At 39.9% G+C, this 27,305-nt stretch overlaps 1 protein-coding gene across 1 annotated transcript; it reads left to right on the forward strand.

The window, feature by feature from the left end:
- Window positions 1–1,634: 1,634 nt before the first annotated feature.
- On the forward strand, window positions 1,635–20,742 carry Smpdl3a (sphingomyelin phosphodiesterase acid like 3A). The gene is made up of 8 exons (XM_048425117.3): window positions 1,635–1,941; window positions 7,596–7,809; window positions 9,054–9,198; window positions 12,887–12,983; window positions 15,857–16,026; window positions 16,363–16,543; window positions 18,226–18,350; window positions 20,157–20,742. Exons 1-8 carry the CDS (start codon window positions 1,839–1,841, stop codon window positions 20,472–20,474), a joined length of 1,353 nt encoding a protein of 450 aa, XP_048281074.1. The 5' UTR covers window positions 1,635–1,838; the 3' UTR covers window positions 20,475–20,742.
- Window positions 20,743–27,305: the final 6,563 nt, after the last annotated feature.

Below are 27,305 nucleotides of genomic sequence, written 5' to 3' on the forward strand. Positions count from 1 at the left end.
ACTGTCTGGTAGGGTTCCCACAAGAATTAGCAAACATTGACATTGTTATAACCTGCTTGTTTTCTGTTAAAACAGCCATACTTATGCTATTTTACTAATAATAATTTGCTCTTCGTCTCAGGCTCACTATCTTTTTCCTGGTTCTCTTTTCCTAGGCTCTTAAGATTGCAGGCTGAGAAACTGTCTGCCACTGGAAATCACTGTGGTTTCTCTGTAGCTTTGGAGTCAGTCCTGGAACCAGCTCTTGTATACCAGACTGGCCTTGAACTCACAGAGATCTGCCTGTCTCTGCCTCTTGAGTGCTGGGATTAAAGGTGTACGCCACCACCACCCAGCTTCTGTGTTTTTTGTACCACTTGAAACACAGGGAAGCTAAAGCAAGCCTGGGAGGAGTCTGGCAGGATATGAAAAGGGAGTCTGTGTGCACTTAAAAATCCTTTTCAAGAGATACAATTCTTAGGTCATGCAGGATATAAAATAAGGTTTTCTCTGATGAAAAACTTATCTGTAAAATACTTTGGCAAAATTACCTGAAGAAAATATAAAAATAATACATTCTGGACCTATGCATGATACTCAGATGGGAACACAAATTCAAGCTTCTTTAAATTGTTCCAGCATGAAATAGGTTATAGAAAATTGTGTAGTTACAGAACAAAGGAAGTAATAAATCAATGCTTTTACCAATTATGTTCATAGTAGAAAAATATAAACTCAAGTAGAGAATCTATAGGGTTTAGACGTAGTATTCTTAATTTTAGGGCTGGAGGAATCTAAAGAGCAGTTAATCTTAGTAATGTATTCTAAGTTGCTCTGTTAGTCATGAGAGTGATATACTAGAAATACAGGTTAAGGCAACTGATTATTAAAGGGGCCAAAAGATCCCTGGAAAAGTTTGGCTTTCCACCTAAAATATCTATTTTCCCACAGTAAATTCCCTTGCACTCAGTTAAAGCAAAGTATTTTGGAGACTCTCTTTACACAGCACAGCTTCAAGGTGCTCCAGTGCTCCAGCTGACATCTTTTATGAGGCGAATGTTTCTCAAAGGTACGCTCTTCCATATAAACCCCACGCCTTATAAACCAAAATCATTGGCTTTATTTGAAAGAGACCGCATTCTCATAAAAGCCAAGAGAAAGAACACAGAATACATGTGAAACACAGTTTGAGCATTCTGGCTTGTTTGCCAAAATAGTTTTCAAAACTTCCTTTGGAGTGCAAAATCAACAGTCTCTGTGTATTTACCAGGTATATTGCATAAGGGCATGCTGTAACTCAGTTGTGGGGGAAAACATTCGGCCTGGTGAAATTGGGACGTGGTTTGCAAACTCCACCTGCCCCATCACCTTGGAGGTCAGTGAAGCCAACACACTGCTGGATTCCATTCCTGGAATGTTGATTCACAGAGCTGGCCAAAGGCCTGGGAATTTGCATTTCAATCCTGAGTCCCTTGCTGGTGAAGATACTGAGGAAATCCAGATCCACTCTGCAACTCAGACGTCTTAAGCACACTTCAGGGTTTTCCCCGCCCCCTTCTTGCACCTGTCCTAAGTGGCCCTGTCAGGTAGGTGTTCCTGGCGTTCAGGGAAGATAATATGCACGGGGCTGGCACAAAAATATTCCTTCCCAGTGACCTAGGAAATAAGGAGGCATATTAAAATAAAACTAGAGTCCAGAAGGTCAGGAGAACTCCTGCTCAGGGGAAATCTGTCTTTGCACGTGATCTGGGCGTCTACACCCGGAGTGACTCTGGCTTCCTCCCCACCCCCGGGGCCTGTGGGTCCCAGCGGCGCCTTAGCCCTAGCCTAGCCTCCCGGGACAGTGGCTGCTGCTCGCCATGGCGTTGCTGGCCACCTTCCTCTGCTACTTGCTGACTGCCTGGCTCTGCGACCCGAGTTTCGGGGTGCCCCTGACGCCCTCCGGTCGCGCTCCAGCTGTGGGTGAGTGGATCGCGATTGTTCACTGGACTGTGGAAGGGGCCAGCCAAGTCGCCGACGGCGCGTGGGCGGCTGGGCATAGAACGCGGCCACGCTGGCTACTGTGTGGTCCAAGGCCTGACAGCAAGGTCGCTGGGACTGGGTCATCGTAGGGGAGTTTCGTGGGCGAGCCTATCGAACAGTCTGCTGGGCGTTTGTTTACATTCTGGGTTTGTGTTGTTTGGTTCCCAGGGGAGGACAGCCGAAGCTGCTGTCCCATGGAAAAGGCAGCTAAGAATTGCTGTGGGTATTCCCTTGGTCATCCAGTGTGCCCAGAGCACATCTCCCATTTTAAGCTTCCTTTAAAAATAATTGCTGCCTCTGGAGTGATGTTGCTAAGAGCGAGGGTTCTGTTTTGATTTGAGGAGATAACTGTCCTGGAGACGTTGGTCATTGCTCAGGCCTGAAATTCTCCTGCTGCCTTTCGCCTCTCTAAGCTGCTGGTCTATCTGCAGAAGACTTTAGGAATATTCTGGGGGTGGATCCAGTCTCTTTGCCCGAACATGAAGTGCGCGTGACTTATTGCCAAAATTTTACCAGCCACAACTGCATGTCTGGTTTGCAAACTCTGGCAAATAACAATCGTAACAGAACACCCCGTCCCCAAATGTGGATACATGCATACTGTTGCCTTGTGTTTATTTTTATTTTTTTATATTCTGCTGGAATTGTGTCTGTAGGACAGCTACCTCAGCACCCGGAATTTGCTATTTAAATCGGTGACTGTTCAGGATTTTGACCTAAAAAAGTCTCAGGTTGCACCACAGGCAAAATCCTTTTTTAGCATTAATGAGTTAATTGTTGAAAGTCTTCGTGCAAACTTGCTGGGGGGGGGGGGGGAGTCATATGAATCTGCCTCATTTAGCTTCCTGTTTTGGTAGGAGAGGTGACAGGGTTGAATCACCTCCCATTGCCTGGGAAGGGAGAGAGGCTAACTGTAAAGTCCAGATGTGTTGACTCAGTGGTTTCACAAAGCATGGGTCATTTTACTCGATGATATCCCCTCATTTCTCCCTTGTACTCGCCCACAACTTCAACCCAGCCCGGCTTCTGTTTGTTTCCTAACTGTGTTTAAACTCCCAGTCCTAGTTTTTCCCATGCCAAGTTCAGGTTGCCAGAGGACAGACAACCACCCTAGGGTTGCTTGACTTTTTTTTTTTTTTTTTTTTTTTTTAGATTTAACATACTGCCACCTTTTGGTGTATTTAGCCCACAGCAACATGCAACATGCTAAACAGATTAATCAACATCTGTTGAAACAACTGCATACAGTTGTCCATACAGTTGTGGTTCATTGGGTTTGTTAGGAAAAATTATTAAACTTTCTTTGACTTAAATTTTCTTTTTAAAAATTTTGAGCATCTGTCTAGATAAATTTTGAGCATTTCTCTATCCAGACACATTGAACACATATATTTTGAGAAATCTTTGAAAAGATTAACTGGAGAAGAGGTGGGCGATTTTGGTAAAGAACTTTGGAGTGTGTGGTAAAAAATTTTGACTCCAGTGTGTTACTGAATGTATCATAGACCAGATTGGTAGAAACACACACACATATGTACAATTTTATTAAAGCTAGGATGTAAAGCCTCTAGAGGTTCCAACACATTTATAGCCATCCATCAGTGAAACTATTGCCCCATCATTTGTCTGTCCAGCAGTGTGATATGGCAGGATCTTGGCATCTGGAGAAATTGGCTCTAGCTCAGCTTTCACTGACTAGTCACATGATAGGGAGGGAATCCTGAAATTTGCCTTTGCCTAAATGTCATTAGTTATAATTTAAAGCCTCTTTGTTAAGGGCCCAATCTGTCAGACAAATTCCCATTTTTGGAACTCTGTGAACCAGGTACTGGGTTCTGTCAGAGGGATGTGCCCTAGTCTATTTCAAGTTTTGGATTATGAAAATTTAATACGTTTATGATCTCATTCACTTTAATCTTCACTATGTTTTACATGTAGACAACATTATCTACTTCCATGGCAGGCAGCCCATTTGACTAAGGATGTGCAAGGCAGTGTACAATGGTTATAAACCACATGTGTTCTGTGGTGAGATTCCCGAATCAGTGTCTCAGCCCTGTTCTTTTTGGTGTTCGACTTCGATTTAATCCCGCACACTCCAGTTCCCTGTCTGCTTTAGCAATAATGGTGAAAAGCCTACAGAACAGTACTAAACATGTCCTAAGGACTTGAACTTGAACGGTTACAAGCAAATGTGGAAATTTAATTTCAGATGGCAGGCTTTATAAAATGATGATAGCAAAGCTAACATGCGGCTTCCTCAGAGTCATGTGCTTTTTAAGGACTTGCTTTCTGCTAGTGTTAAATTACCTGTTATCTTAGGTGACAACATTACATTCCCATCTGACAGACCAAGATCACAGAGACTGAATCTCTGGGTGGTAGAGTTTATAATGGAAGTCAGGTTGTCTGTCTCTGCTGTCAAACACTATTCTGTTTTATGTGTTTTGCTGCATATTTACTTTCTACAAATAATCTAAACACAAGTATACACAGAAATGAGATAGAAGGGCAACCCACATAATAATTCCAATCCATTTGTCTCCTTTGTTTTTTGTGCTGGGATAGAGTATATCTGAACTCAAGATAAAGTTTAGGGCATTTTCTGCTTTGTGGGAAGAAAGAAATTATGTTCTGTTGCTGTTTGAAAATACTGACTAAGTGCTGAGTAACTGATGATGAATAATATTTCATGTCAACTTTCATCTGGCGTTCATGCCTTCTACTTCTTACTTATAAACCCTTGCTATACAATTATGATGACATTGGCAAGAACTGACCATCAAAACAATAACTTGTCATTGCTACTTAGCAAGTCCACTGTTATCTTAATTTCTTGTTTGTGGCTATAATCAAATAGTTACCCCATTGTTTTTGGGCAGTCAGAGCAGGAATTTAAGGCAGCTGGTCACATCCACCATCAAGAGTAGACAGAGAACAAATAGTGCATGCTTATTTGTGCCCAGTTGTTTCCACACTTCCACAATCCAGTATTGCCTGTCTTGGGCCTTGTGCCCTCCCTCCGTTGTGGGCAGGGTCTTTCTACATCAAGTCTCAAGAGCTCCTCATAGGCACGCCCCAGATCAACAGTCAAAGCACCATCGGAACTGTTTGCACTTCACTTTTCCTGTTATTTTTATCAATTTCGCACAGCTTAAAAAGCTTGCAGTTATTCTACTTGCTTTGCTATGTCCCTTCCGATGCATTTCGGATGCAACTTGGAATCAGAATGAGTTCGAAACTTTTTTAAGTATGTTTTCATAGCGTATTTGGAAGGCTATTTTGAAGAGCAATTAAGGAGAACAAGCTGAAAAGTATGCAAAAAATATACTCACTAAATTTGTATGGGAATTAAAACAAAATAAGAAAAATGCTTTCTCTTCTGTGATTCCAAAATTTAATTCTGCTGCCCTAAAGAGTTCTATTCTTTCAGAGAAGTAAAAAGCATCATGAGTGGTAAAGCTGAACAAATCTCAGTGTTGAAGAAGTTACTTATAAGTGAGAACGCAGCACAGTGGTTGATTATATGTGAGGAAACTTGAGGACTCTTCAGCATATAGGCTCCCTTATGTGAGGGGTCATATACGTTGTGTATTCTTACTGAATTTTCCACTTGAGTCGGTGTATTAGTTAGCTTTTGTTGCTGTGATAAAATGCCACTCTGAAGACAGCTTCCAGCAGGAAGGGTTTGTTTGGGTTTATAGTTCCAGGATGAAGGCATAGCACAGGAAGCTGGATCAGGAAGCTCAATGACCACATTTTCAACCACAAGTGGGAAGCAGAGGCAGAGTGAGGCTATGAACTCTGTTCCCACTGTGACATACTTCCTCCACCGAGGCTACACCTCCTCAAGGTCCCTTAACTCTACTACCTGGGGACTAAATATTCAAATTCCTGAGCCTATGGGGGATATTTCTCATTCACACCACACTCACCATTAGTTTCTCTGCTATAAACTCAAAATGGTAAGTCCAACGTCTTAAAGTCTGTAGCGGGCGTGGTCGATCGATAGAATAAACAGACCAATACTATATAAAAGATTTAGCTTTTAATAAAAAAAAAAGGGAAAACTTACACCAGAATCCCAACCATCCGGAAGGCTGGATCCAGGCCAGAGAGAGGGAGGGGAAGTGCACCCGCCAGGTTTATAGGTAAACTTTTGCCTTAAGGCAACACGCCCCACAGACAGAATGTGATTGGCTGAACTCCCCTATCAAAAGTCCCTTTGAAAATGATGTGATACAACATATACAAATTTCTTAATACCACATCTGCCCTATAAATCACACCTGCATGTAACACAGATCCATAGTGAAAGATACTATGACTTGTTCTAGTAATTCTTCAGCGAAGTAATATTGCTTAGTATGTATCGGGGACCTCCGACTGCCGGCCTCAGTGTCCCCTTCAAGGCTCAGAAAACTTAGAGAAAGCACAGGACTTAGGTCTGAGGGCAAAATGAACTCTCCACTACGTACTTTTTTGCAACAGCTTCTTTATTCTTCTCCTGCTGTTCTCTCTGTTCTGCAAAGTTTCCAGTTTATGTACACACACAAAACAAAGGCAGTTCTCTGAACTTAGACTCCCCTTTATCTTTGAAGGCCCCAAATGTGATCTATATGAAAGACTCCTTTCCTGACTGCATGTCCTGCCAAATGGAATATAGTCAGTGGGAGGTGCCTTCTAATGTATCTCAGGAAACAAAGCGAAGATTAGACTGTGGGGACCAAGGTTACTGACTGTGTGACTAAATTTTCCACTGGAGGTCCTAGAGTATGTGTGTGGTTGACCCAATATATCAGTACATAAGAAAGAGTTGTGCCCAATAATCCAAACTCGGCTGAATTTGGGACCAAAGGAGAGTGTTTATGGCTTCACAAGAGATTTACTGAAAGAATCAACTGATATACTTGCAAACTGGGTTTATCTCCAGTGGAACACATTCATTCTGGTGAGTCAGCCTTCTGCTCTATCAGTTGAAATCTCACTGCATGATTCCCATGGACCACAGCAAATATGATTTCTGAGGATTGTTGTTAAATAAATATTTGACTTTTCCCTGAGTCCAATAAGAAAATTCTCTTTTAAGAATTGCTTCCCACAATATTAACATTCAGTACAACTGTATGATGTTTGTACTTCTAATTAATTAGTTTTAAAGAATATCTAAGAAACTGAATATTTGTCATATGGCTACTTCCTTTAATGCTGAGAGAAATATAAAAATTAACGGAGGTAAATATTTCCTGATTCTGTACTCTATCTACTAGTACAGTCTTGGTACAGTTGATGATATTTTAAGTCATTCACAGTATGAGATGAGCTCACTGGCCTCTCAGAAAGTTGGCACCAAACATTTTGTTGTGCATTAGAGTCTTTGTTGAGTAGTTATGCTAACTCTGAGCTCATTGGTTCACCCGTGTAAGTTGTATGTTCCTCTGTTCCTATGTATGTTTCTCATAAAAGAGAGTTGCACTTAACTTCCTGGTGTAAGAAGTCTGAAATTGTGACAGCTTCCTTCAGCGGCGAGGAGAGCAGCTGTCTCAGTCATACTCTGAGCACAAATTTATCAGTATTTCCTTCCTAACCAACAGGGCAATTTTGGCATGTGACTGACTTGCATCTGGATCCCACTTACCACATTACAGACGACCACACCAAGGTGTGTGCTTCCTCTAAAGGTGCAAATGCCTCCAATCCTGGCCCTTTTGGAGATGTCCTGTGTGACTCTCCATATCAACTTATTTTGTCAGCATTTGATTTTATTAAGAATTCAGGACAAGAAGCATCTTTCATGATATGGACAGGGTAAGTACATATATAAACTCTTAATTATGCAATATTGTCCTACAGGATATGGTAATCTTCGTTCGTGTGCCAAATTAATAAAGAATTGCTTGTGTCAAAATGTGCTAGGTCTTACGCTCCAGTGGATGGTCCCACGCTTATGAGTATATAGGCAGTGCAAATTGAACTCAGTGAGATAAAAACCAAAAAAGGGGACATGAAGTTGGGAGGGAGTGGAAGGTGGGTGTTGATCTAGGATGAGTCAGTGGGGATGGGGGGGATGGGGAATGACTGTGACCAAAGTAAATTGTATGCATATGTTAGATTCTCAGAATTAATAAAGTGTGTTATGTAAAAATTACTAGACCACATAATCAATATTCTTAGTGATATAAACTATTTTATACATCCTGTAGGGTTTTTTCCCTGTGGTATAGACTTAATAAATATGTTTGTGTTAACTAAGAAATGATTCCATAAATAACACACTTGCATCAATATCTTGTCATATTGAATAATATAACTTTAAGTTTTGTTTAAACAATTAAGAACAAAGGAAAACAATGAATGTTAACTTGTGAGAATAATTCTGAGAAGCATCGTTTTATGGTGGGATTAACTAGGCCCATCATCTACCGTGGTAAGGTCCATATAGTTCCTGAAATATTGCTAATCCTTGCAAGGTATTTATTTTGTGTGGGGTCCTGTTTTAATTAATTTCTATTCTCCTACTTAATAATCTTTATATCCCTAGATCATATTATTTTCGTGTTAGAGGCAAGGAAATGAAGACACCGAGATTCTAAACATCTTGCCCAAATATATATAATTACTTGCTGGTAAAACAGAGATTTGAATCTATTCTTTTTGTCCTTCAGTCTATACATTACTAATCCTGTGAGTTTCTTATAAATCTTCAGTCAGCCAATAAAATAGACTATAATTTCCTGTATTTCCCTTTCCTCTTTTTGTAGTATTGTTGGTAGATGAAGAGTATCTCACCCCACTTCCCTACCCCCTTTCGAGGTTGTATTTTGCTATGTAGTTCGTGTTGATCTTTAAATACTTGGCTCAATTCATCCCTTACTTTAGTCTGCTGAATAGTTGGCACTATGGTTGCCATTACCTTTGAACCATTGGCTATTCTTTGACTCTTTAATTTTACCTTATTATTCTAAAGTAGACATTTATACTGATAGCTACAACAAGTTGTCATGCATAAGTCTAGGAAGTTACTCATTACAGAGTTTCTGTCTCCTTTTCAGGGATAGCCCGCCTCATGTCCCAGTACCTGAACTCTCAACAGGCACTGTCATAAAGGTGATCACTAACATGACCTTGACGGTCCAGAACCTCTTTCCGAACCTCCAGGTGTTTCCTGCACTGGGAAATCATGACTACTGGCCACAGGTAAAACTGACCTCAGCTTCCAGAAGAGCTTAGATGGTTTCTCTGTCAAGATTATGACATGGGTAGGGCATAAGGATGGGTCTCAAGGAAGTACTCCTGTGATAACTATCAAGGAAGGTTTTGGGGCATTTTCAAAAGATTAAAAAAACAATTCATAAAATCTTATGCCAATAGTACATTGTAGTAGCAGATTTCATAGTTTGTGGATTTTTAATTCTTTGTTGTTGTTGTTGCTGTTATAAACTTCATCAATTTCTTCAGTCCTTTCAGTGTGTTTTCTTATTTATTTACCATTGCCATGATAGACTTAGCAAGCAAGGTTAATATTGACAAGTGTTTGCATTTACATGAGCCTGTTGGACATATGAAGACCAGCATGTTCTGATTCAAGGTAGATTAAGAACACAGCTAGTAAAACTGTTAAAGTAGCCAAGGTCCCTGTTCCAGTCCTGCTTATCTGATTCAGATATGATTAAAGACAAAAATGATTTTCAGGATATTCAGTGCTTGATGTGACCTAACTCCAGCCACTCACAGGAGCCTTTTGTTAAGGTGCCTGTGCATACTCAGTCATGGTGCAGTGTTCTGTTCCCGCTGTGTAAAACTCAAGCAGGACAGTGGTGGTGCTCACCTTTAATCCTGACACACGTGGATCTCTGTGAGGTCAAGACCAGTCTGGTCTACAGAGAGAGTTTCAGTACAGCCAGAGCTACAAAGATGATGCGGAATTCCCTTCTGTATGCTGTGAATATCATTGGTGAATAAAGAAACTGCCTTGGCCTGTTGATAGGTCAGAACTTAGGGTAGGTAGGAAAACTAAATTGAATGTGGGGAGAAAGGAGGCAAAGTCAGAAAGAAGCCATGCAGCCCCACTGGAGACAAACTCCAGAACTTTAACCAGTAGAGATACACAGATTAATAGAAATGGTTTAAATTGATATGTAAGAGTTAGCCAATAAAAAACTAGAGCTAATGGGCCAAGCAATGATTTAATTAATACAGTTTCTGTGTGATTTTTAAAAAATATTTATTTATTATGTATACAATATTCTGTCTACATGCATGCCTGAAGAAGGCACCAGGCCTCATTACAGATGGTTGTGAGCCACCATATGGTTGCTGGGAATTGAACTCAGGACCTTTGGAAGAGCGGGCAATGCTCTTAACTGCTGAGTCATCTCTCCAGCCCCCTGTGTGATTATTTTGAGACTAAGTGGCCAGGAACCAAAAAGCAGCTTTCTTCACAACACACAGAGAAACCCTGTCTCAAAAAACAAAAGCAAAAATCCCCCAAAACAAAAAAGAGATCAATTTGTACAGAGATTTGTTCATGAGAATTACAGCTTTATCTCCAGTGCTCAGAAACTTTGGTTATCTTTGGATAATTCACATGACTCTCCTTCATATGACACCCATTTACCAACAAGAATAACAATATTTGCATTGCAAAACTTTTGTGCAAATTAGTTGTAATATATGAAGAGAGTGTAATGTATTTTCTGGCAACTCCCAAGCCTTCAGTAAGTGAAGTGTTGGTTATTAAATCATGAGTTCCTTTTGGATTTCTTTGAGATATTGCTTTATTTTATCTTCATCTTTGTTTTTCTTCGAGTCAAATATTAAAGCAAGTCAAAGCTATAAATACTAACTTCTATAAACTGTTCTATTTGTAGGTAAATTGAGCTACATATATACAAATTACATTTCTTCCTATTTCTAAATTATGGGTTATACTGATGGAGATTAAACCCAGGGTCTCCCACATACTAAGCATGTGCTCTCACACTGAACTTAATTTCCAGTTTCTACCTTGTGATTTTTTTATATTACTTTTTTTTCTTTCTGTCTCTGATTCCCTAATGCTAGGATTAAAGGTGTGCACTACCATGCCTTCCTGATCTTTTCTTAATGTAAAAACATGTTTTTGACTGTTTGATGCATGTGTACTGTATTTCTATCATTTCCATGATTTCTTCTTCCCTCTCCAACCCTTGTTCTGCTCCCTCACACTCTTTCACATTGCAGCTTTAGATATATCAAATATAACATGAAAATTTTAGAACAAATTTCTTTAAAGACTGTTACTATCTGGGATATAGTTTTGGAGAATTCTAGTGTAAAATCTGAGTAGAATTTCTTCATTGAAAGCCTTTAAACCTGCAGGGTAACTCCATAAATGTACACAGAAATGTGCAAGGACTTCACCTGTTAATCAGAAGCACTTACCCTGGAATTCTTTCCCATACTGCTCAAATAATCAGTATGGAGCAGGGTCTCTATTTACTTCTACACATTTGAGACTGGTGCTGCCAATCTCATAGGTAAGGGACCTTCCTATTATAGCTATTTTTTTTTTTACGGTAGTCAAATCTCAGCCCAAAAGGAAAAGATTTTATTTTTAACTATCTCCTCCCCTCTTTCTTTCTTCCTTCCTTTTTTCTTCCCTCCCTCTCCCTCTCTCTTTCTCTTCTCCCTGTGGTGTGCATGTATGTGTGTTTGTATGTGCACATAGATGCAGAAGTTCAAAGAAGCCAGTGATGTGGGAGTCCACTCTGTGTGCTGTGATTACCATTAATGAGTAAAGAAACTGCTTTGGACCTATAGCAGGACAGAACTTTGGTAGGCAGGGAAAACTAAGCTGAATGCTGGGAAAAAGAAGGGCAGAGTTAGAGATATGCCATGGAGCTGTCACCAGAGCCAGACATGCCAAAACACTGCAGGTAAGCCACTGCCATGTGACGATACACAGATTAATAGAAATGGGTTAAATTAATATGTAAGAGTTAGGCAATCAGAAGCTAGAGCTAATGGGACAAGCAGTGATTTAATTAATGCAGTTTCTGTGTGATTATTTCAGATCTAAGCTAGCTGGCAGGCCAGGAACCAACAAGTGACTCTCTCCTTACAATAAGCCAGAGACATCAGATCCTTTGGGATCGGTGTTGCAGGTAGAGTAAGCAAACCCAACACTGCTGAGGACCAAACTCAGTCCTCTGCAGTACATGTTCTTAATTACTGAGCTGTCTCTTCAGCTACTAAATTTTTATGTATTTTAATTTCTTTTAAACCACAATATGTTGTTGCAACTTAGCCTGCCACGAAGAGGTTAGTGCAAGTTACAAGCCCGCAGGCATAAACCTGAATCTTGAAGGACCGGGGCAGTTTCGTAATAGCATTCTAAATGACTTCATTAAAATCTTAAGTCGTTAAGTTTTCTCTAATCCTACAGCATGCTACACCAGTCCTGCATGTTCAGGCTCAAACTTGCCTTCATTGTCTCAAATACATTTCTTTATCTCATCATCCATCTAGACCCTGCCCAGGCCCTTAGCATGAGCTTCTCTCAACTCTTAGCACACACCTCTGTACAGCTGTGTTTGTGTCTGGACCATTTGTTTTGCTTTAATGCTGACTTGAAATTACTGCTCCATTCCTACTCTAAATGCTACCTTCACTTCCTGCTTGGCATGATGTCATGTTTTGTTCTCCTGGTAGCGCTTGGTAACATATCGTACCCTTAGCGTGTCACCTTTGCCTCCCCTTTCTTGGCTAGGTTATAGGCCTTCCTTAAAGACTGAGAACGTAGTGTGTACAGATAACTAACATAGTCAGCACTCAAGAAATGCTCCCTTTAATTAATCCAAAGATCTTTAAAGTTTCAATCGCGGCTTGTCTTCTCTGTGGCCAGGACCAGCTGCCAATAGCCACCAGCAAGGTCTACAGTGCTGTAGCTGACCTCTGGAAACCATGGCTGGATGAAGACGCTGTTAGCACGTTAAGGAAAGGTTAGTGAAACACTGTTTAGCTTCCTTTTTTATTACTTGTTTAGACGTAAATCTTTAACATTTGTTTAGGTCTTCCGATTCTAGATAGTCTTTGTGTCCACATTGTATGAAAGCCAATAAAACAGCAATGAGGCCTTAGAACACATGTGAACCTGTTTACCTTATGAAAGAGCTCTTTGCCTTCCTGTCCCATCCTTAACCAAGATGTTCCACATGAAGAAAAAGCTGAATTTTGAATTGAGTAAAAATAAAAGCGTATGGAAAATGGATTGAGAGGAAAGAGTGGATACTTGTACCTCAAAAACCCAATGTTATGAGGGAGCAGCTGGTAAAGTGAGAATGCCTGAGGTTTTCAGATGGGCTCTGACGTGTATAGCCAGTAGCATGAAGAGTCATGGTGAGTTCTCCCGGGTGTAGTCTCTCCTTCTCCTCCCTTGGGCAGCCCATGAGGTGATGATGTGTGAAGCTGTAGAGTGAAGGTGCGTGAGACCACAGAAGTTAAAGATGCCAGGGATGTGGAACATCCTCCAAGGGAAGATGTAATTACAAGCAGAGCCCACCCATGCAGTCAGGAAGGCCATAGGGCTGCCCCATTGAAGCTGATAACCCACTGCCTTGCCAGCTTCCATGTCAGCCATAGAGTTAAGATTTAATGTTTATCCTGCTTGATGTCATCCTGCTTTTCTCTGAGCCTTCCTTCTTATTTTCCCATTCCTCTTTTGAAATGGTAATGTGTATTTAGTAAGCATATCAGCCCTGTTATAAAATACCAGAGAGAAACATCTTAAGGGAAGAAGATTCGTTTGAATTCCTGCTTTCCAAGGTCCATTGGCTCATGGTATTCTAGCCCCAGGGCTTCAGGCCCCTGATGAAGCTAAGAGAGCATGGCAGATGGGTATGGTGGAGAACAGGTTCTTACTTCATGGCTATCAGCAAAGGAGGTAGGGAGGTAAGAGAGAGCTAGAGAGGGAAGGAAGGAGGAAGGATGGAAAAAAGAGAGAAGGAGGGAAGGAAGGAGGGATAAAGAGAGTGAGAGAGAACACGGGAATCTCTGTGAGCAGACACAAGACATTCCCTGAAGACATTCCCTGAAGACATTCGTCCTGCGTTCTGCTGCCTGTAGCTGACTCGGCCCTACCTCCAATGGTCTATTTAGCTTATCAGTGGGGTGATTCTCATGCCCCCTGGTGATTTAGTAGCCTCTCTGTAAGACCTTCATCAGGGATCAAACCTTCAACACATAAACTTGAGGAATATTTCAAATCTAAACTGTAGCAGAATGTATCCCCTTTGCTTTTATATGTTGTAACTATGTAAAGTTCAATCCTTTTTAACTTTTTTGGAGGTGAATACAGGTGGACTGGGGCTCTGTGTTCCTTTAGCCAACCTAGTGAAGTCCAGGTCACTGAAGGCCAGGCCAGTGAGGCCTGTCTCAATAAATAAGATATATAACATATGAGGAATAGCACTAGAGAGGTTGGTCTCCAGACTCTCCATGCAACACACACACACACACACACACACACACACACACACACACACACACACTACTATTACTGTGGGAAAAATCATAATACATTGTGACTAAAGGGGTGAAAATGGAAGTTAAAGAGACTGCGTGTGATTAGTCATGATTGAAAGCTAAGGAAATAGATGTTTGGGGAGTGGGCACAAGACAAAGAAATCAGATACCAGAATAGAGGGGCTCACTCTGAATGCTCCAAAATGAGACAGATCTCTGCTATTGTCTCCACTGGTTCAAGGGCGAGGCATGCGGGGTCTGATGTGTTCTTTTTCTGGCAGTGCCTTGCAGGGTCCTGTGCATTTTCATTCTTTAGATTTTTATGTCTCATAGTATCTCTTAAGTCCTTTTATTTAAAACTAGGAGCTAGTGCATACATTATTATTTTTTATTTTTTGAAAATAAAATATAGTTGCATAGTTTCTTCTTTCTCTTTCCTCCTTCCAATTCTCCCATCTGTCTCTCCCCTTTTGCTCTTTAAATGCATGTATTTTTCTTTGTTGTTACTTATGTGGATAGATAGATGATAGAATATAGATAGATAGGTAGATAAATAGATAGATAGATAGATAGATAGATAGATAGATAGATAGATAGATAGATAGATAGACAGACAGACGGGTGGGTGGGTGAGTGGATGGATAGATGGAGCTATAGCTTTCTAAATACATAGACAAAATCTGCTCAGTCTATGTAGTGTTACTTTTATGTCTATGTTTCTGGGGCTGAGCATTTACTATTGGATAACCAGGTGGTGCACTCTTGTGCAGGAAAAACCATTTCTCCCATTTTCATTATTCCTTAGTTTGTTATGGTTCTTTATAAAAGGTTGGTGCCTATGAGGTCTGTGATCTTTTCTCCTTCCATGTTAGCATGTCTACTGGTGTTGTCCTTGTTAGGCAGCCATATTGGTGAGACTTCACGTGTAGTTTCTCTGACATTTCCAAGACTTGCAATCTCCCCGATCCTCTGGCTCTTACAATCTTTCTTCCCTGTCTTCTACAGTGATCCCTGAAACTCAGGTTCAGGAGCTGTATTGTACATGTGACAGTTGGGACATAATTCCACAACTCTGCATTTTGAGTAGTTGTGGTTTACTGTAATATAAATTACTATTAAAAAAATTAATTTCATTTCCCACTTCCCAGGCATTTTTTTTGAATGCATCTGCTCTTCCCTCCTAATCTTGCACATTGGACCTGACACATGGTACCTTTTCAGTTAATGCTAACTTAGATTCTTACCCGGTGAGAACGCCAGTCTGCATTGTCGACCTTAAGACTCACGTTCCCAGTATCTTCATGTTTGTGTGTTCATGTTCCTAAAGTGTATTTTGCATTTGTTTTTACAGGTGGCTTTTACTCGCAGAAAGTTATCAGTAATCCAGACTTGAGGATCATCAGCCTAAACACGAACCTTTACTATGGCCCAAATGTCATGACATTGAACAAGACAGACCCAGCAAATCAGTTTGAATGGCTGGAAAATACACTCAACAGCTCTCTGCAAAATAAGGAGAAGGTAGATCCTAGAGACTAGACTTAGCAGTGGACTAACGGAAGGCTAAGTTTGTTTGTTGAGCTTGGGGCAGAATTAGGAATTAATAAAAGTATTAAGAATTCAGTTGACTGAGGTCAATATTCTTATATCATCCATACAGTACAAATGAGACAGACGCCATAATGCATCATCGCATAATTGCAGCTCTTTCCTTTCTTCCCAGAAACATGATAGAAACTGTATTTGCTTTCTAGATTTTAGTTACTGTATGTTCAGTCATGAGTATCCAGCTGCCATTTAGTAATGGGAAAATACTCAGACAAGCGGTCACGTGTCTCCTCGTTTGTTCCCTTTCAGGTGTACATCATAGCACACGTTCCAGTGGGGTATCTTCCTTACGCAACGGCTACCCCAGCAGTGAGGCAGTACTATAACGAGAAATTGGTGGAGATTTTCAGAAAATACAGCTCTGTCATCGCGGGGCAGTTCTATGGCCACACCCACAGAGACAGCCTTATGGTTCTCTCGGATCAAAACGGTAATGAATGTGACCTGCATGCAGGTCCCAGTCCAGCTTCCTAGAGCACAGCTGTGCCTGACCAGTGTGCTCACGGATTAGGGCATTTAAAGCTTTGTCTGAAAGCGAAGTCCCTTGCCATTTCTTTTTTATCTTGAATGGTTATAGGCGGCGTGCCCAACTAATAGGATTAGACACGTGACTAGATTTCTGCACCACAAGCTCTGGCTCTGGTCAGCTGGGTAGGGCCAGTATTGCTTGTTTGTTATCCGTACAAAGTCTCTGAAATCTTAGCTCACTCCAAGTTTCTGTTAGACTCTTGAGTGTGCAGAACTAATACTGTTTGTTATTTACCTGCTAGGTTCAAATTTCTCTTTATAAGACTTTGTTTATTTTTTTTCTCAGGCTTTAAAGGACAGATCACAATTCACAGAATGCCTTAAAATATTCAGCACATTCTTAATTGCTTTTGTCAGTTGCTCACAATAAAAGAAAGGAACATTAGGAGAAGTTATAACAAGAAACAATAAGAGCTTGATTTTGTTTAGATAAGAGGAAAAGAAGTTGCATTTTCTTCAATATTTTGACAATATTTTTGAAATGTTTATCTCTCATCTAGAAATAGATTATCTTATATCAATGAATACTTTAATGTTTGATCCTTTTAGATCATAATATGACTTTTTTTTGAGAGTGAGAGAGATTTATTATGGCACTCTGCCTGACCTGGAACTCACTATGTAGACCAGGCTGGCTTCGAACTCACAAGGATCTACCTGCCTCTACTTACTCCAGAGCTGGATTAAAGGCATATGCCTCTATGCCCAAACATAAAACTGGTTTGTGGTTCTTATAGTAGATATGTATAAAATATGTTAATATTTTGATTTTTTTTTTAAAACAGAGTCTCACTGTGGAGCTCTGGTTGGCATGGAACTCACTATGTAAACCAGGATAGCCTCAAACTCATGTCTACCTGCCTCTGTCTCTGAAATGCTAGCTTGTGTCAATCAGATTATTATATAATTATTGAAACTTTGCTTTAAGCAAATAATAAAAACCAGATCATTTTGTTGTGGTTGCTGTTGTTGTTTAAATGTGCATGTAAGTTGTGGTAGACTTGTTTTTTTGTGAAAAAATTTCAAATATATATAAAGGTTAAAAATATGATCAGCAAATCCCTGTTTACTTATCACTTGTATTAAATATGTATCAAGATCTTGATGTATTTATTTATCATTTATCCATCTTCTCTTATCTTTGTCATCACTATCATCTATATCTAATTTATCTGCTATCTATCTATCTATCACCATTTATGTATGTAATTTATAAACTATCTGTCTTTCATCTCTAATCTATCTGCCATCTACTTATCTGAAGTATGTAAAAGTGACTTTCAAACATAAAGTCAGTTATAGATCTGTATAATTCTATATTCATTGTCAGAAAATATACACAATATATATAAACATAATAACATTAATTTGCTTAACAAAATTAGTAATAATTAGTAATAGCTCTTTGGTTTTGATATTAAATATCCTCATTTCCTCAAAAGGAACACTAATTGTTTTGAGGCAATTACAATTGGAGGATTAATCAATGATCATATAATATTTGTCTATTGTTCTCTTACCTATTCATATTTCTGCGGCTAAATTAAAATGTTATAATATATACCTGATTTGTTTTTGGTCCAGGAAGTCCAATAAACTCGGCATTTGTGGCCCCTGCTGTTACCCCGGTGAAAGGAGTTTTACAAAAAGAGACAAACAATCCTGGCATCCGACTCTTTCAGTACAAACCTGGCGATTATACATTGCTGGTACGTTGGAGCAGTTCAGTTGACCCCACCTGTACATATTTATATATGTCACTGAAGTTTTCATTCATTTAGGAGAATGTTTCTCAGCAAGCCCTTGATGTTGCTATCTCATGGTGTATTTACTTAAAGATATTCTGTCTGCTGTCATCTCTATGGGTGGGTAGGTAAGGCTAGCTTGTGGGAAGTCACCATCTCTATAAGGGCTTCCTGACCTTTTTTATATGTTTATTTTAAGATTATGTTTTTTGTAGTGCAGGGTTGGCCTAAAATGTGCTGTATTCTTAAGACTTCTGATCCTCTTGCCTCTGTCTCCCAAGAGCTTGGATCCCAGGTGTGTGCTCCCATACCCAGATCTATGGGGTGCTGGGTACTGAGCTCAGGACCTTATATATGTGAGGCAGGTAGGTGCTTTAATAACTGAGCTACATCCCGAACCCTAATCTTGTCACTTTCTAAAAAATTTTCACTGGATGTAGTCTTATTTGTGCATGTTGATATATATTATTGTCCTCCCTAAGAATAAACATTAATTATTCTTCTATCCACCCCAACTATTTGGAAAAGCATAAGCCCCAGATTTTGGTTCTGTCTTCTGCCGTTACCAAGTTCCCCTGTGTTCTAACTTGTTGCTCTTTAAAATGGGAATTGAGGTATGACTGGGTGAGCTGAGGAGATGCCTCCATGGATAAAGTGCTCGTTGTGTAGCCATAAGGACCTAAGTTCAGAAACCCAGTAGTCACCTAAAATGCCAGGCATGGCTCTGCATGTCAGGATCCCTAGTGCCGTGGTGTAGAGACAGGATCTGTTCCCATCCATCTAGCTGATAAAGAGATCTCCGGGTTCAGTGAACAGACCCTGTCTCAGAAGAAACAAGATGGAGGACAACTGAGCAATTCCTTGTTGTCTTCTGGCCTCCACAGCACTAGGACCTATGCATGCACATTCATACACAGAAAATGCATATACGTATACCGCACATACTGCACATACCTATGTGTGCCACGTGCGCACAACTCATGCGTTCCTAAGATGGTTCCATGAAAAGAAATCGATAAAGGTATTTAGAATAATGCTTAGCTCATATTCAGTGCTCAGTAAAGGTTTGTGAAAGTTAAGTTTTTAAAACAAAAACTCAAATTGAACATTTATTTTTGTCACAAAAATTCTCTGGCGCACATTTGTGGCTCGGTACTTTAGAACAGTTTGATATTAAAAGACTGACCCTTTCGTTTTGTGATGGTGATGCGCACCATTCATCCCAGAAAAATGGCCACATCACAATTTCAGACTGCCCAAACTGATATCTCAGTCTATGTGAAAACCTCAGGCATTGCTCAGGGTCTGTCTCAGCTGCCTCCGGCACCCACCTGATTTCTACCAGCTGCTGTAGCACAATTAATAAAAGCCCAGAGGCAGAAATTGGGTTCATTCCACCTACAAACTGTAGTGGTCATCTCTAAGCATTGAGAATTTAAGTTTCTTTATTTTGTACGTCTCACTGTATATCTGGATGATGTACTATTATATTCTTTCAGTATTTTAAAATTTTAAGAAAGTGATCTTTTTGTGAGTGTATGTGAGTCTTTGTTTGTTTATTTAAACAGTATTTCTCTTTGTATAGCCCTGGCTGTCCTATAGACCGGGCTAATCTTGAATTTACAGAGATCCACCTGCTTCTGCCTCCCAAGGGCTGGGATTAAAGGTGTGCATCACCATTGCCTAACTGAAGTGAAGTTCTTATAGGAATGTATTTGGGTTCTATATTTAAACCTCACTGAACTGCGGTTGTTACTGTCTTTAATATAGGACATGTTGCAGTATTATTTGAACTTAACAGAAGCAAACCTAAAAGGAGAATCCAACTGGACCTTGGAGTACACACTGACTCAGGCCTACGGCATTGCAGATCTACAGCCAAGGAGCTTACATGAATTGACTAAACAATTTGCTACCATAGACAGCAAACAGTTCCTGAAATACTACCATTACTTCTTTGTGAGTTTTGACAGCAGTGTGACTTGTGATCAGAAGTGCAAGACCCTACAGATTTGTGCAATTATGAATCTTGATAGTGTTTCCTATAATGATTGTCTTAAGCGACATTTTATGAAGCACAGCCACTAATATTTTCATAGGAAAAAAATCATGTCATGGTGCTTCAGCGATCAGTTTGGAAAGTACTGACTCAAGTCAGAAGAGTCACTCTCTGTGCTTTACTTGTGAGTCTCAGATGCTGACATCTGTAACATTCAAAACTTTTATACATTGGCTACATATGCATTGTTCATAAGAAGAGTGATATCTGGACACGAATACCTTGTACACTGATACCTAACTTATGCCCTTGTAAAAATTGTCATCTATGTAATAAAGCAGGTGACTTCTCTATGGATGTTATGGAGTTCTGTTTTCTTTTTCGTTATGGTTTTTGAGACAGGGTCTCATGCTATATATGGTTCAAGCTGCATAGGAACTCACTGTCTAGTTTAGCTTGGCCTGGAATTCACCAGTGATCCCTTGCCTCAGCCTTCCAAGCGTTGGGGTTATAGTCATAAGCTACCGTGCCTGGTGCTACTTTTAATGCCTCCTATTCTTTTAATATAAAATTTTCAGTCCTTTCATTCTCTCTTGATAAAACCTCATGTGTATACTGTACTTCAAATGGTTGTCATTCCATGTGTAAATGAAAACTAACATTGTTCGTATGTCCTGTCTACTCTTGGGAAAGCACCAAGGTCTCCTTCGGGCCATCTCTAGGTCTCTGGAGTGTCGTAGGCATGCCCTGCCCAGCTTTCTTCTTTCTGTATTCTAGTACTACTGATCTGTAAGAACGAGAATCTCATAGGATGTACTTATTGCAAATTCATTACAGATGGTTTGCCATGATTTTATATCCCAGATAATCCGCTGTCACTTGAAAACTTTCACATATTCTTTGGATGACTCCTTTTACTAATGTGTTTTTGCCAAAAGCATAAACCTGGAGCTTCAGTGGGCTCCAGTGTGGAGAGCGCAGCTGACTCTGTACCTCCTTTCCAACTAAGATCTAAGGCTTACTAATGGTGAGAATTGCCAATTTCATCCGATAAACAAAGTTATGATGGCAATGACCTCGTGTTCTCCGAGTGAGTCACTGTATGGCTCAGTTTCCAATGCCAAGTTGAAGGTATAATTCTTTAATACTTGGTAATTTGATTCTAAAGTTACACTTAAAAGTAGGCTTCAAAAATACCTACTAAAAGATAGGCTAAGAAATTCACAGAGCATCATTATGTAAAAATGACAATGCAGCCAAACCTATAAACCATAAATATACCTCACACAATCCCTTTTAGTAGGGATATAGAAGTCTAGCTGTTAAAAATGAATGGGTTATTTCTTCTTTGAAGGATGATTTAAGGTGAAGGTAAGAGACATTGGGAAAAATAAAATACTCTAGCTAAGAGGAGGCTGTCTCTGCACTGAGGTGGTGGCAACCAGTTCCTGGGATGTTTTATAAACAGTTTGATTAATAGTTTGTATGTAAAAGATAACTACACAGAGTTCTGAGCATCCAATTAAGTTGACATTTTCGTTAGGCCACCAACCAGCTCCCAAATAAAGACACAAAGATTTTTTATTAATTATGAACGTTCAGTATTAGCTTAGGGTTGTCCCATTAGCTCCTTTAACTTAATTTAAACTGAACAAATATTTCACAACATGAATACATGCAACACTTACTTCTTTATATAGTTAAACAAATAGCCCACAATATAAATAAATGCAACATACCTTTACACAGTTAAACAGATATTCTGCAACATAAATAAATACATCTTTACATAATTAAACAAATGCAATGTATCTTTGCATCATTAAATATCCAGCAACATCCAATGGATGGTAATATGAGAAGGGAGTTGGGCTTACTGAAAGAAGTTAAGGCTGATGGCAAAATCTGATGGTCAGAACAACAAATTAAGAGCATTGTTACTTGCTACAGCAAGCTTAGCATACCTAAGAATTACTCGAGTTCATTAAATGTTTGTCCCCACTTGTAAGTTCTTGAATGAGAATGTCTTCCATAGGCTCAAGCATTTGAACACTTGGTCACAGTTGGTGGGGCTGTTTGGGAAGGTTTAGGGGTGTTGCATTTTTGGAGGAAGGACATCACTGGAGGCGACTGAGAATTTCAAAGACTCATGCCATCTCCTGTGTGTTTTCTCTCTGTTTCATATTTGTGGTTCAGGATATGAACTCTCAACTTCCGCTCCAGCTGCCATGCCTGCTGCTTGCCTATGGTGGTCATGGACTGTATCCTCTAGAATTGTAAACTCAAATAAACCAATAAACCATTTCTTCTATAAGTACCCTTGGCTATCGTATTTTATTACAACAGTGGAAAAATAAATAAAACAATACAATTATCTTTAAATTTAGGATATTAAAGCTTTTTGTTTTTGATAAATAACTTTAACTACAAAAAAGAAAGAAGCCAAATCATTGCACAGTGAATTTGTGAATACAATAATAATTTTACTGAGACTTTACATTTGTTAATAACTTATAGAAATTGCATCCTCTACATATTTCTCTGCTGGTACAATTCTCACTGAAACCATTCTAGGCAAACCACTGACAGGCATCTTAGTAAGGGACTAATAATTAGTATTGATTTAATTATTGATGAGTCATCATTATTTTTCTAAGAGTGGATCCCTTAAATAGAATTTCCTACTTAAATATCTTTTCCAATGCAGCAACTACACATGCAAGCAACTGTCAGTAAAGCGCTGTACAGAACACTGGAAAAGCTAATAAAAAGACACTAAATAAAGCTGCTATGAATACAGTGGAGCAAATGACCTTGTGATATGAGTGTGTGTCCTTTGGGTATATGCCCAAGAGTGGTATTGCTGGGTTTTGAGGTAGATTGATTTCCAATTTTCTGAGAAACCACCACACTGATTTCCAAAGTAGTTGTGCAAGTTTGATCTCCAACCAGCAATGAAGGGGTGTATCCATTACTCCACATCCACTCCAACATAAGATATCTTTGGAGTTTTTAATCTTAGTCATTCCGACTGGTGTAAAAGGGTATCTCAGAGTCATTTTGATTTGCCTGTCCCTGATGGCTAGTGATGTTGGAAAATTCCTTAAGGGTCCTTCTGGCATTTGCAATTCTTCTTTTGGAAATTTTATGTTTAGATCTGATCCTATTTTTTGATTGGATTATTTGGTAACTTAATGTCTAGTTTATTTTTTTTCTCCTTATTTATTTATTTAAAGAATTTCTACTTCCTCCCCTCATCCCAATACCCTCCCGCTCCCCCCACTCCCTCTCCTCCTCCCTCACCATACCCAAGAGCAGTCAGGGTTTCCTGCCCTTTGGGAAATCCAAGTTCCTCCCCCCTCCCTCCAGGTCCAGGAAGGTGAGCATCCAAACAGACCAGGAAACCAAAAAGCCAGTCCATGCGGACAAAACAAGACCCAGTGCCACTGTCAATGGCTTCTCAGTCAGCCCCCATGTCAGCCACATTCAGAGAATCCGGTTTGATCACATGCTCGTTCAGTCCCAGTCCAGCTGGCCTTGGTGAGCTCTCATTCGATCAGTCCCCATGTATCAGTGGGTGAACGCCACCCTTCGCGGTCCTGACTTCCTTTTTCATGTTCTCCTTCCTTCTGCTCTTCATTTGGACCTTAGGGGCTCAGTCCAGTGCTCCAATGAGGGTCTCCGTCTCTATCTCAATCCATCATCGGATGAAGGTTCCCTCTGGTTCTGCCTTCCTTGCTCACGATCTCCCTCCCTATGCTTCTCATTTGGACCTAGGGAGTTAAGTCCAGTGTTCCAATATGTGTCTCTGTCTCTATCTCCATTCTTCGCCACATGAAGGTTCTATGGTGATATGCAAAATATTCATCAGTATGGTTATGGGCCAAGGCCAGTTCAGGCACGCTCTCCTCGGCTGCCCAGGGAACAATCTGGGGACCTCTCCTTGGGCCTGGAACCCCTCCAGAATCAAGTCCCTTGCAAACCCTAAAATGGTTCCCTTAGCTGAGATATAAACTTCCCTGCTCCCATAACCATTCTTCCTCCCTCCCCCCTCCCATTTCCCCAAGCCATCCACAATCCTCCCCCTCTCCCCTCTCCCTAACCATCTTCCCTTACTTCCACCCCCCCCACCCCCCGTGCACCCAAGTTTGCCTGGCAATCTTGTCTACTTCTAATATCCAGGAGGATAACTATATGATTTTCTTCAGATTCACCTTCTTATTTAGCTTCTCTAGGATCATGAATTATAGACTCAAAGACCTTTAACTATGGCTAGAATCCAATTATGAGTGAGTACATACCATATTCCTTTTTTTGGGTCTGGGCTACCTCACTCAGTAAAGCGTTTTCTATTTCGATCCATTTGCATGCAAAATTCAAGATGTCATTGTTTTTTACCGCTGAGTAAAACTCAACTGTGTATATGTTCCACACCTTTTTTAACCATTCTTCTATTGAGGGGCACCTAGGTTGTTTCCAGGTTCTGGCTATTACAAATAGTGCAGCTATGAACATAGTTGAACAAATGCTTTTGTAGTATAATAGAGCATCTCTTGGGTATATTCCCAAGAGTGGAATTGCTGGGTCCTGAGGGAGGTTGACTCCCAGTTTCCTGAGAAACCGCCACACTGATTTCCACAGTGGCTGCACAAGTTTGCATTCCCACCAAAAATGGATGAATGTTCCCCTCACTCCACATTCTCTCCAGCATAGGCTATCATTGGTGTTTTTGACTTTAGCTATTCTGACAGGTGTAAGATAGTATCTCAAAGTGGTTTTGATTTGCATTTCCCTGATCGCTAAGGAGGTTAAGCATGACCTTAAGTGTCTTTTGGCCATTCGAAGTTCATCTGTTATGAATTCTCTGTTCAGTTCAGTACCCCATTTTTTAATTGGGTTAATTAGAGTTTTAGTGTCTAGTTTCTTGAGTTCTTTGTATATTTTGGAGATCAGACCTTTGTCTGATGAGTGGTTGGTGAAGATCTTCTCCCAGTCCGAAGGTAGCCTTTTTGTCTTACTGACAGTGTCCTTTGCTTTACAGAAGCTTCTCAGTTTCAGTAGGTCCCATTTATTCATTGTTTCTCTTATTGTCTGTGCTACTGGGGTTCTACTTAGCAAGTGGTCTCCTGTGCCTTTATCTTGTAGACTACTTCCCACTTTCTCTTCTATCAGGTTCAAAGTGTACAGATTAATGTTGATGTCTTTAATTCATTTGGACTTGAGTTTTTTGCATGGTGATAGATATGGATCTACTTTCATTCTTCTACAGGTTGACATCCAGTTATGCCAGCACCATTTGTTTAAGATGCTTTCCTTCTTCCGTTGTATACCTTTAGATCTCTTGTCGAAAATTAGGTGTTCATAGGTTTGTGGGTTAATATCTGGGTCTTCTATTCGATTCCAAACGTAGAGTTCTCTGTTCTTATGCCAATACCAAGCTGTTTTCAATACTGTAACTCTGTAATAGAGTTTGAAGTCAGGGTTGGTAATGCCTCCAGAAGTTCCTTTATTGTATAAGATTGTTTTGGCTATCCTGGGTTTTTTGTTTTGCCATATAAACTTGATTATTGTTCTCTCAAGGTCTGTGAAGAATTTTGATAGGATTTTGATGGGGATTGCATTGAATCTATAGATTGCTTTTGGTAGAATTGTCATTTTTACTATGTTGATTCTCCCAATCCTAGAGCAGGGGAGGTCTTTCCATTTTCTGGTATCCTCCTCAATTTCTTTCTTCAAAGACTTAAAGTTCTTGTCAAATAGGTCTTTCATTTCCTTGGTTAGAGTAACCCCAAGATATGTTATGCTATTTGTGGCTATTGTGAAAGGTGATGTTTCTCTGATTTCCCTCTCTGCTTCTTTATCCTTTGTGTATAGGAGGGCAACTGATTTTTTGGAGTTGATCTTGTATCCTGCCACATTACTAAAGGTGTTTATCAGCTTTAGGAGTTCTTTGGTAGAGTTTTTGGGGTCACTTATGTACACTATCGTATCGTCAGCAAATAACGAAAGTTTAACTTCATCCTTTCCAATTCGAATACCCTTGATCTCCTTATGTTGTCTTATTGCTATTACTAGATCTTCAAGCACTATATTGAAGAGGTGTGGAGAGAGTGGACAGCTTTGTCGTGTTCCTGATTTTAGTGGAAAGGCTTTGAGCTTCTCTCTATTCAATTTGATGTTAGCTGTCGGCTTGCTGTATATTGCTTTTATTATATTCAGGTATGATCCTTGTATCCCCAGTCTCTCCAACACCTTTATCATAAATGGGTGTTGAATTTTGTCAAATGCTTTTTCAGCATCCAATGAAATGACCATATGGTTTTTTTCTTTCAGTTTAGTTATATGATGGATGACATTGATAGATTTGTGTATGTTGAACCAGCCTTGCATCTCTGGGATGAAGCCTACTTCATCATAATGGATAATTTTTCTAATGTGTTCTTGGATTCGGTTTGCCAGTATTTTATTGAGAATTTTCACGTCGATGTTCATGAGTGAGATTGGCCAGTTATTCTCTTTCTTGGTTGTGTCTTTGTGTGGTTTTGGTATCAGAGTAACTGTAGCTTCATAAAAGGAGTTTGGCAATGACTCTTGTGTTTCTATATTGTGGAATACATTAAGGAGTATAGGTATTAGCTCTTCCTGGAAGTTCTGGTAGAATTCTGCATTGAAACCATCTGGTCCTGGGCTTTTTTTGGTAGGGAGATTTTTGATAACAGCTTCTAATTCTTCACGTCTAACAGGTCTATTTAGATTGTTCACCTGCTTTTGGTTAACCTTTGGTATATGGTACTTATCTAAAAAAATGTCCATTTCTTTTACATTTTCCAACTTTGTGGCATATAAACTTTCGTAGTAAGATCTAATGATTCTCTGAATTTCCTCTGTGTCAGTGGTTATGTCCCCCTTTTCATTTCTGA

This window comes from Myodes glareolus, chromosome 1 (assembly GCF_982192425.1).
Source record: "Myodes glareolus chromosome 1, mMyoGla1.1, whole genome shotgun sequence".
NCBI lineage: Eukaryota > Metazoa > Chordata > Mammalia > Rodentia > Cricetidae > Myodes > Myodes glareolus.

Excerpts from the sequence above, each read along its gene's own strand:
- Smpdl3a (XM_048425117.3), top strand. The coding sequence starts at position 1,839 with ATGGCGTTGCTGGCCACCTTCCTCTGCTACTTGCTGACTGCCTGGCTC. Across the intron at positions 1,942-7,595 it reads CGGTCGCGCTCCAGCTGTGG|GGCAATTTTGGCATGTGACT; the intron begins GTGAGTGGATCG and ends CCTAACCAACAG. Across the intron at positions 16,027-16,362 it reads CTCTGCAAAATAAGGAGAAG|GTGTACATCATAGCACACGT; the intron begins GTAGATCCTAGA and ends GTTCCCTTTCAG.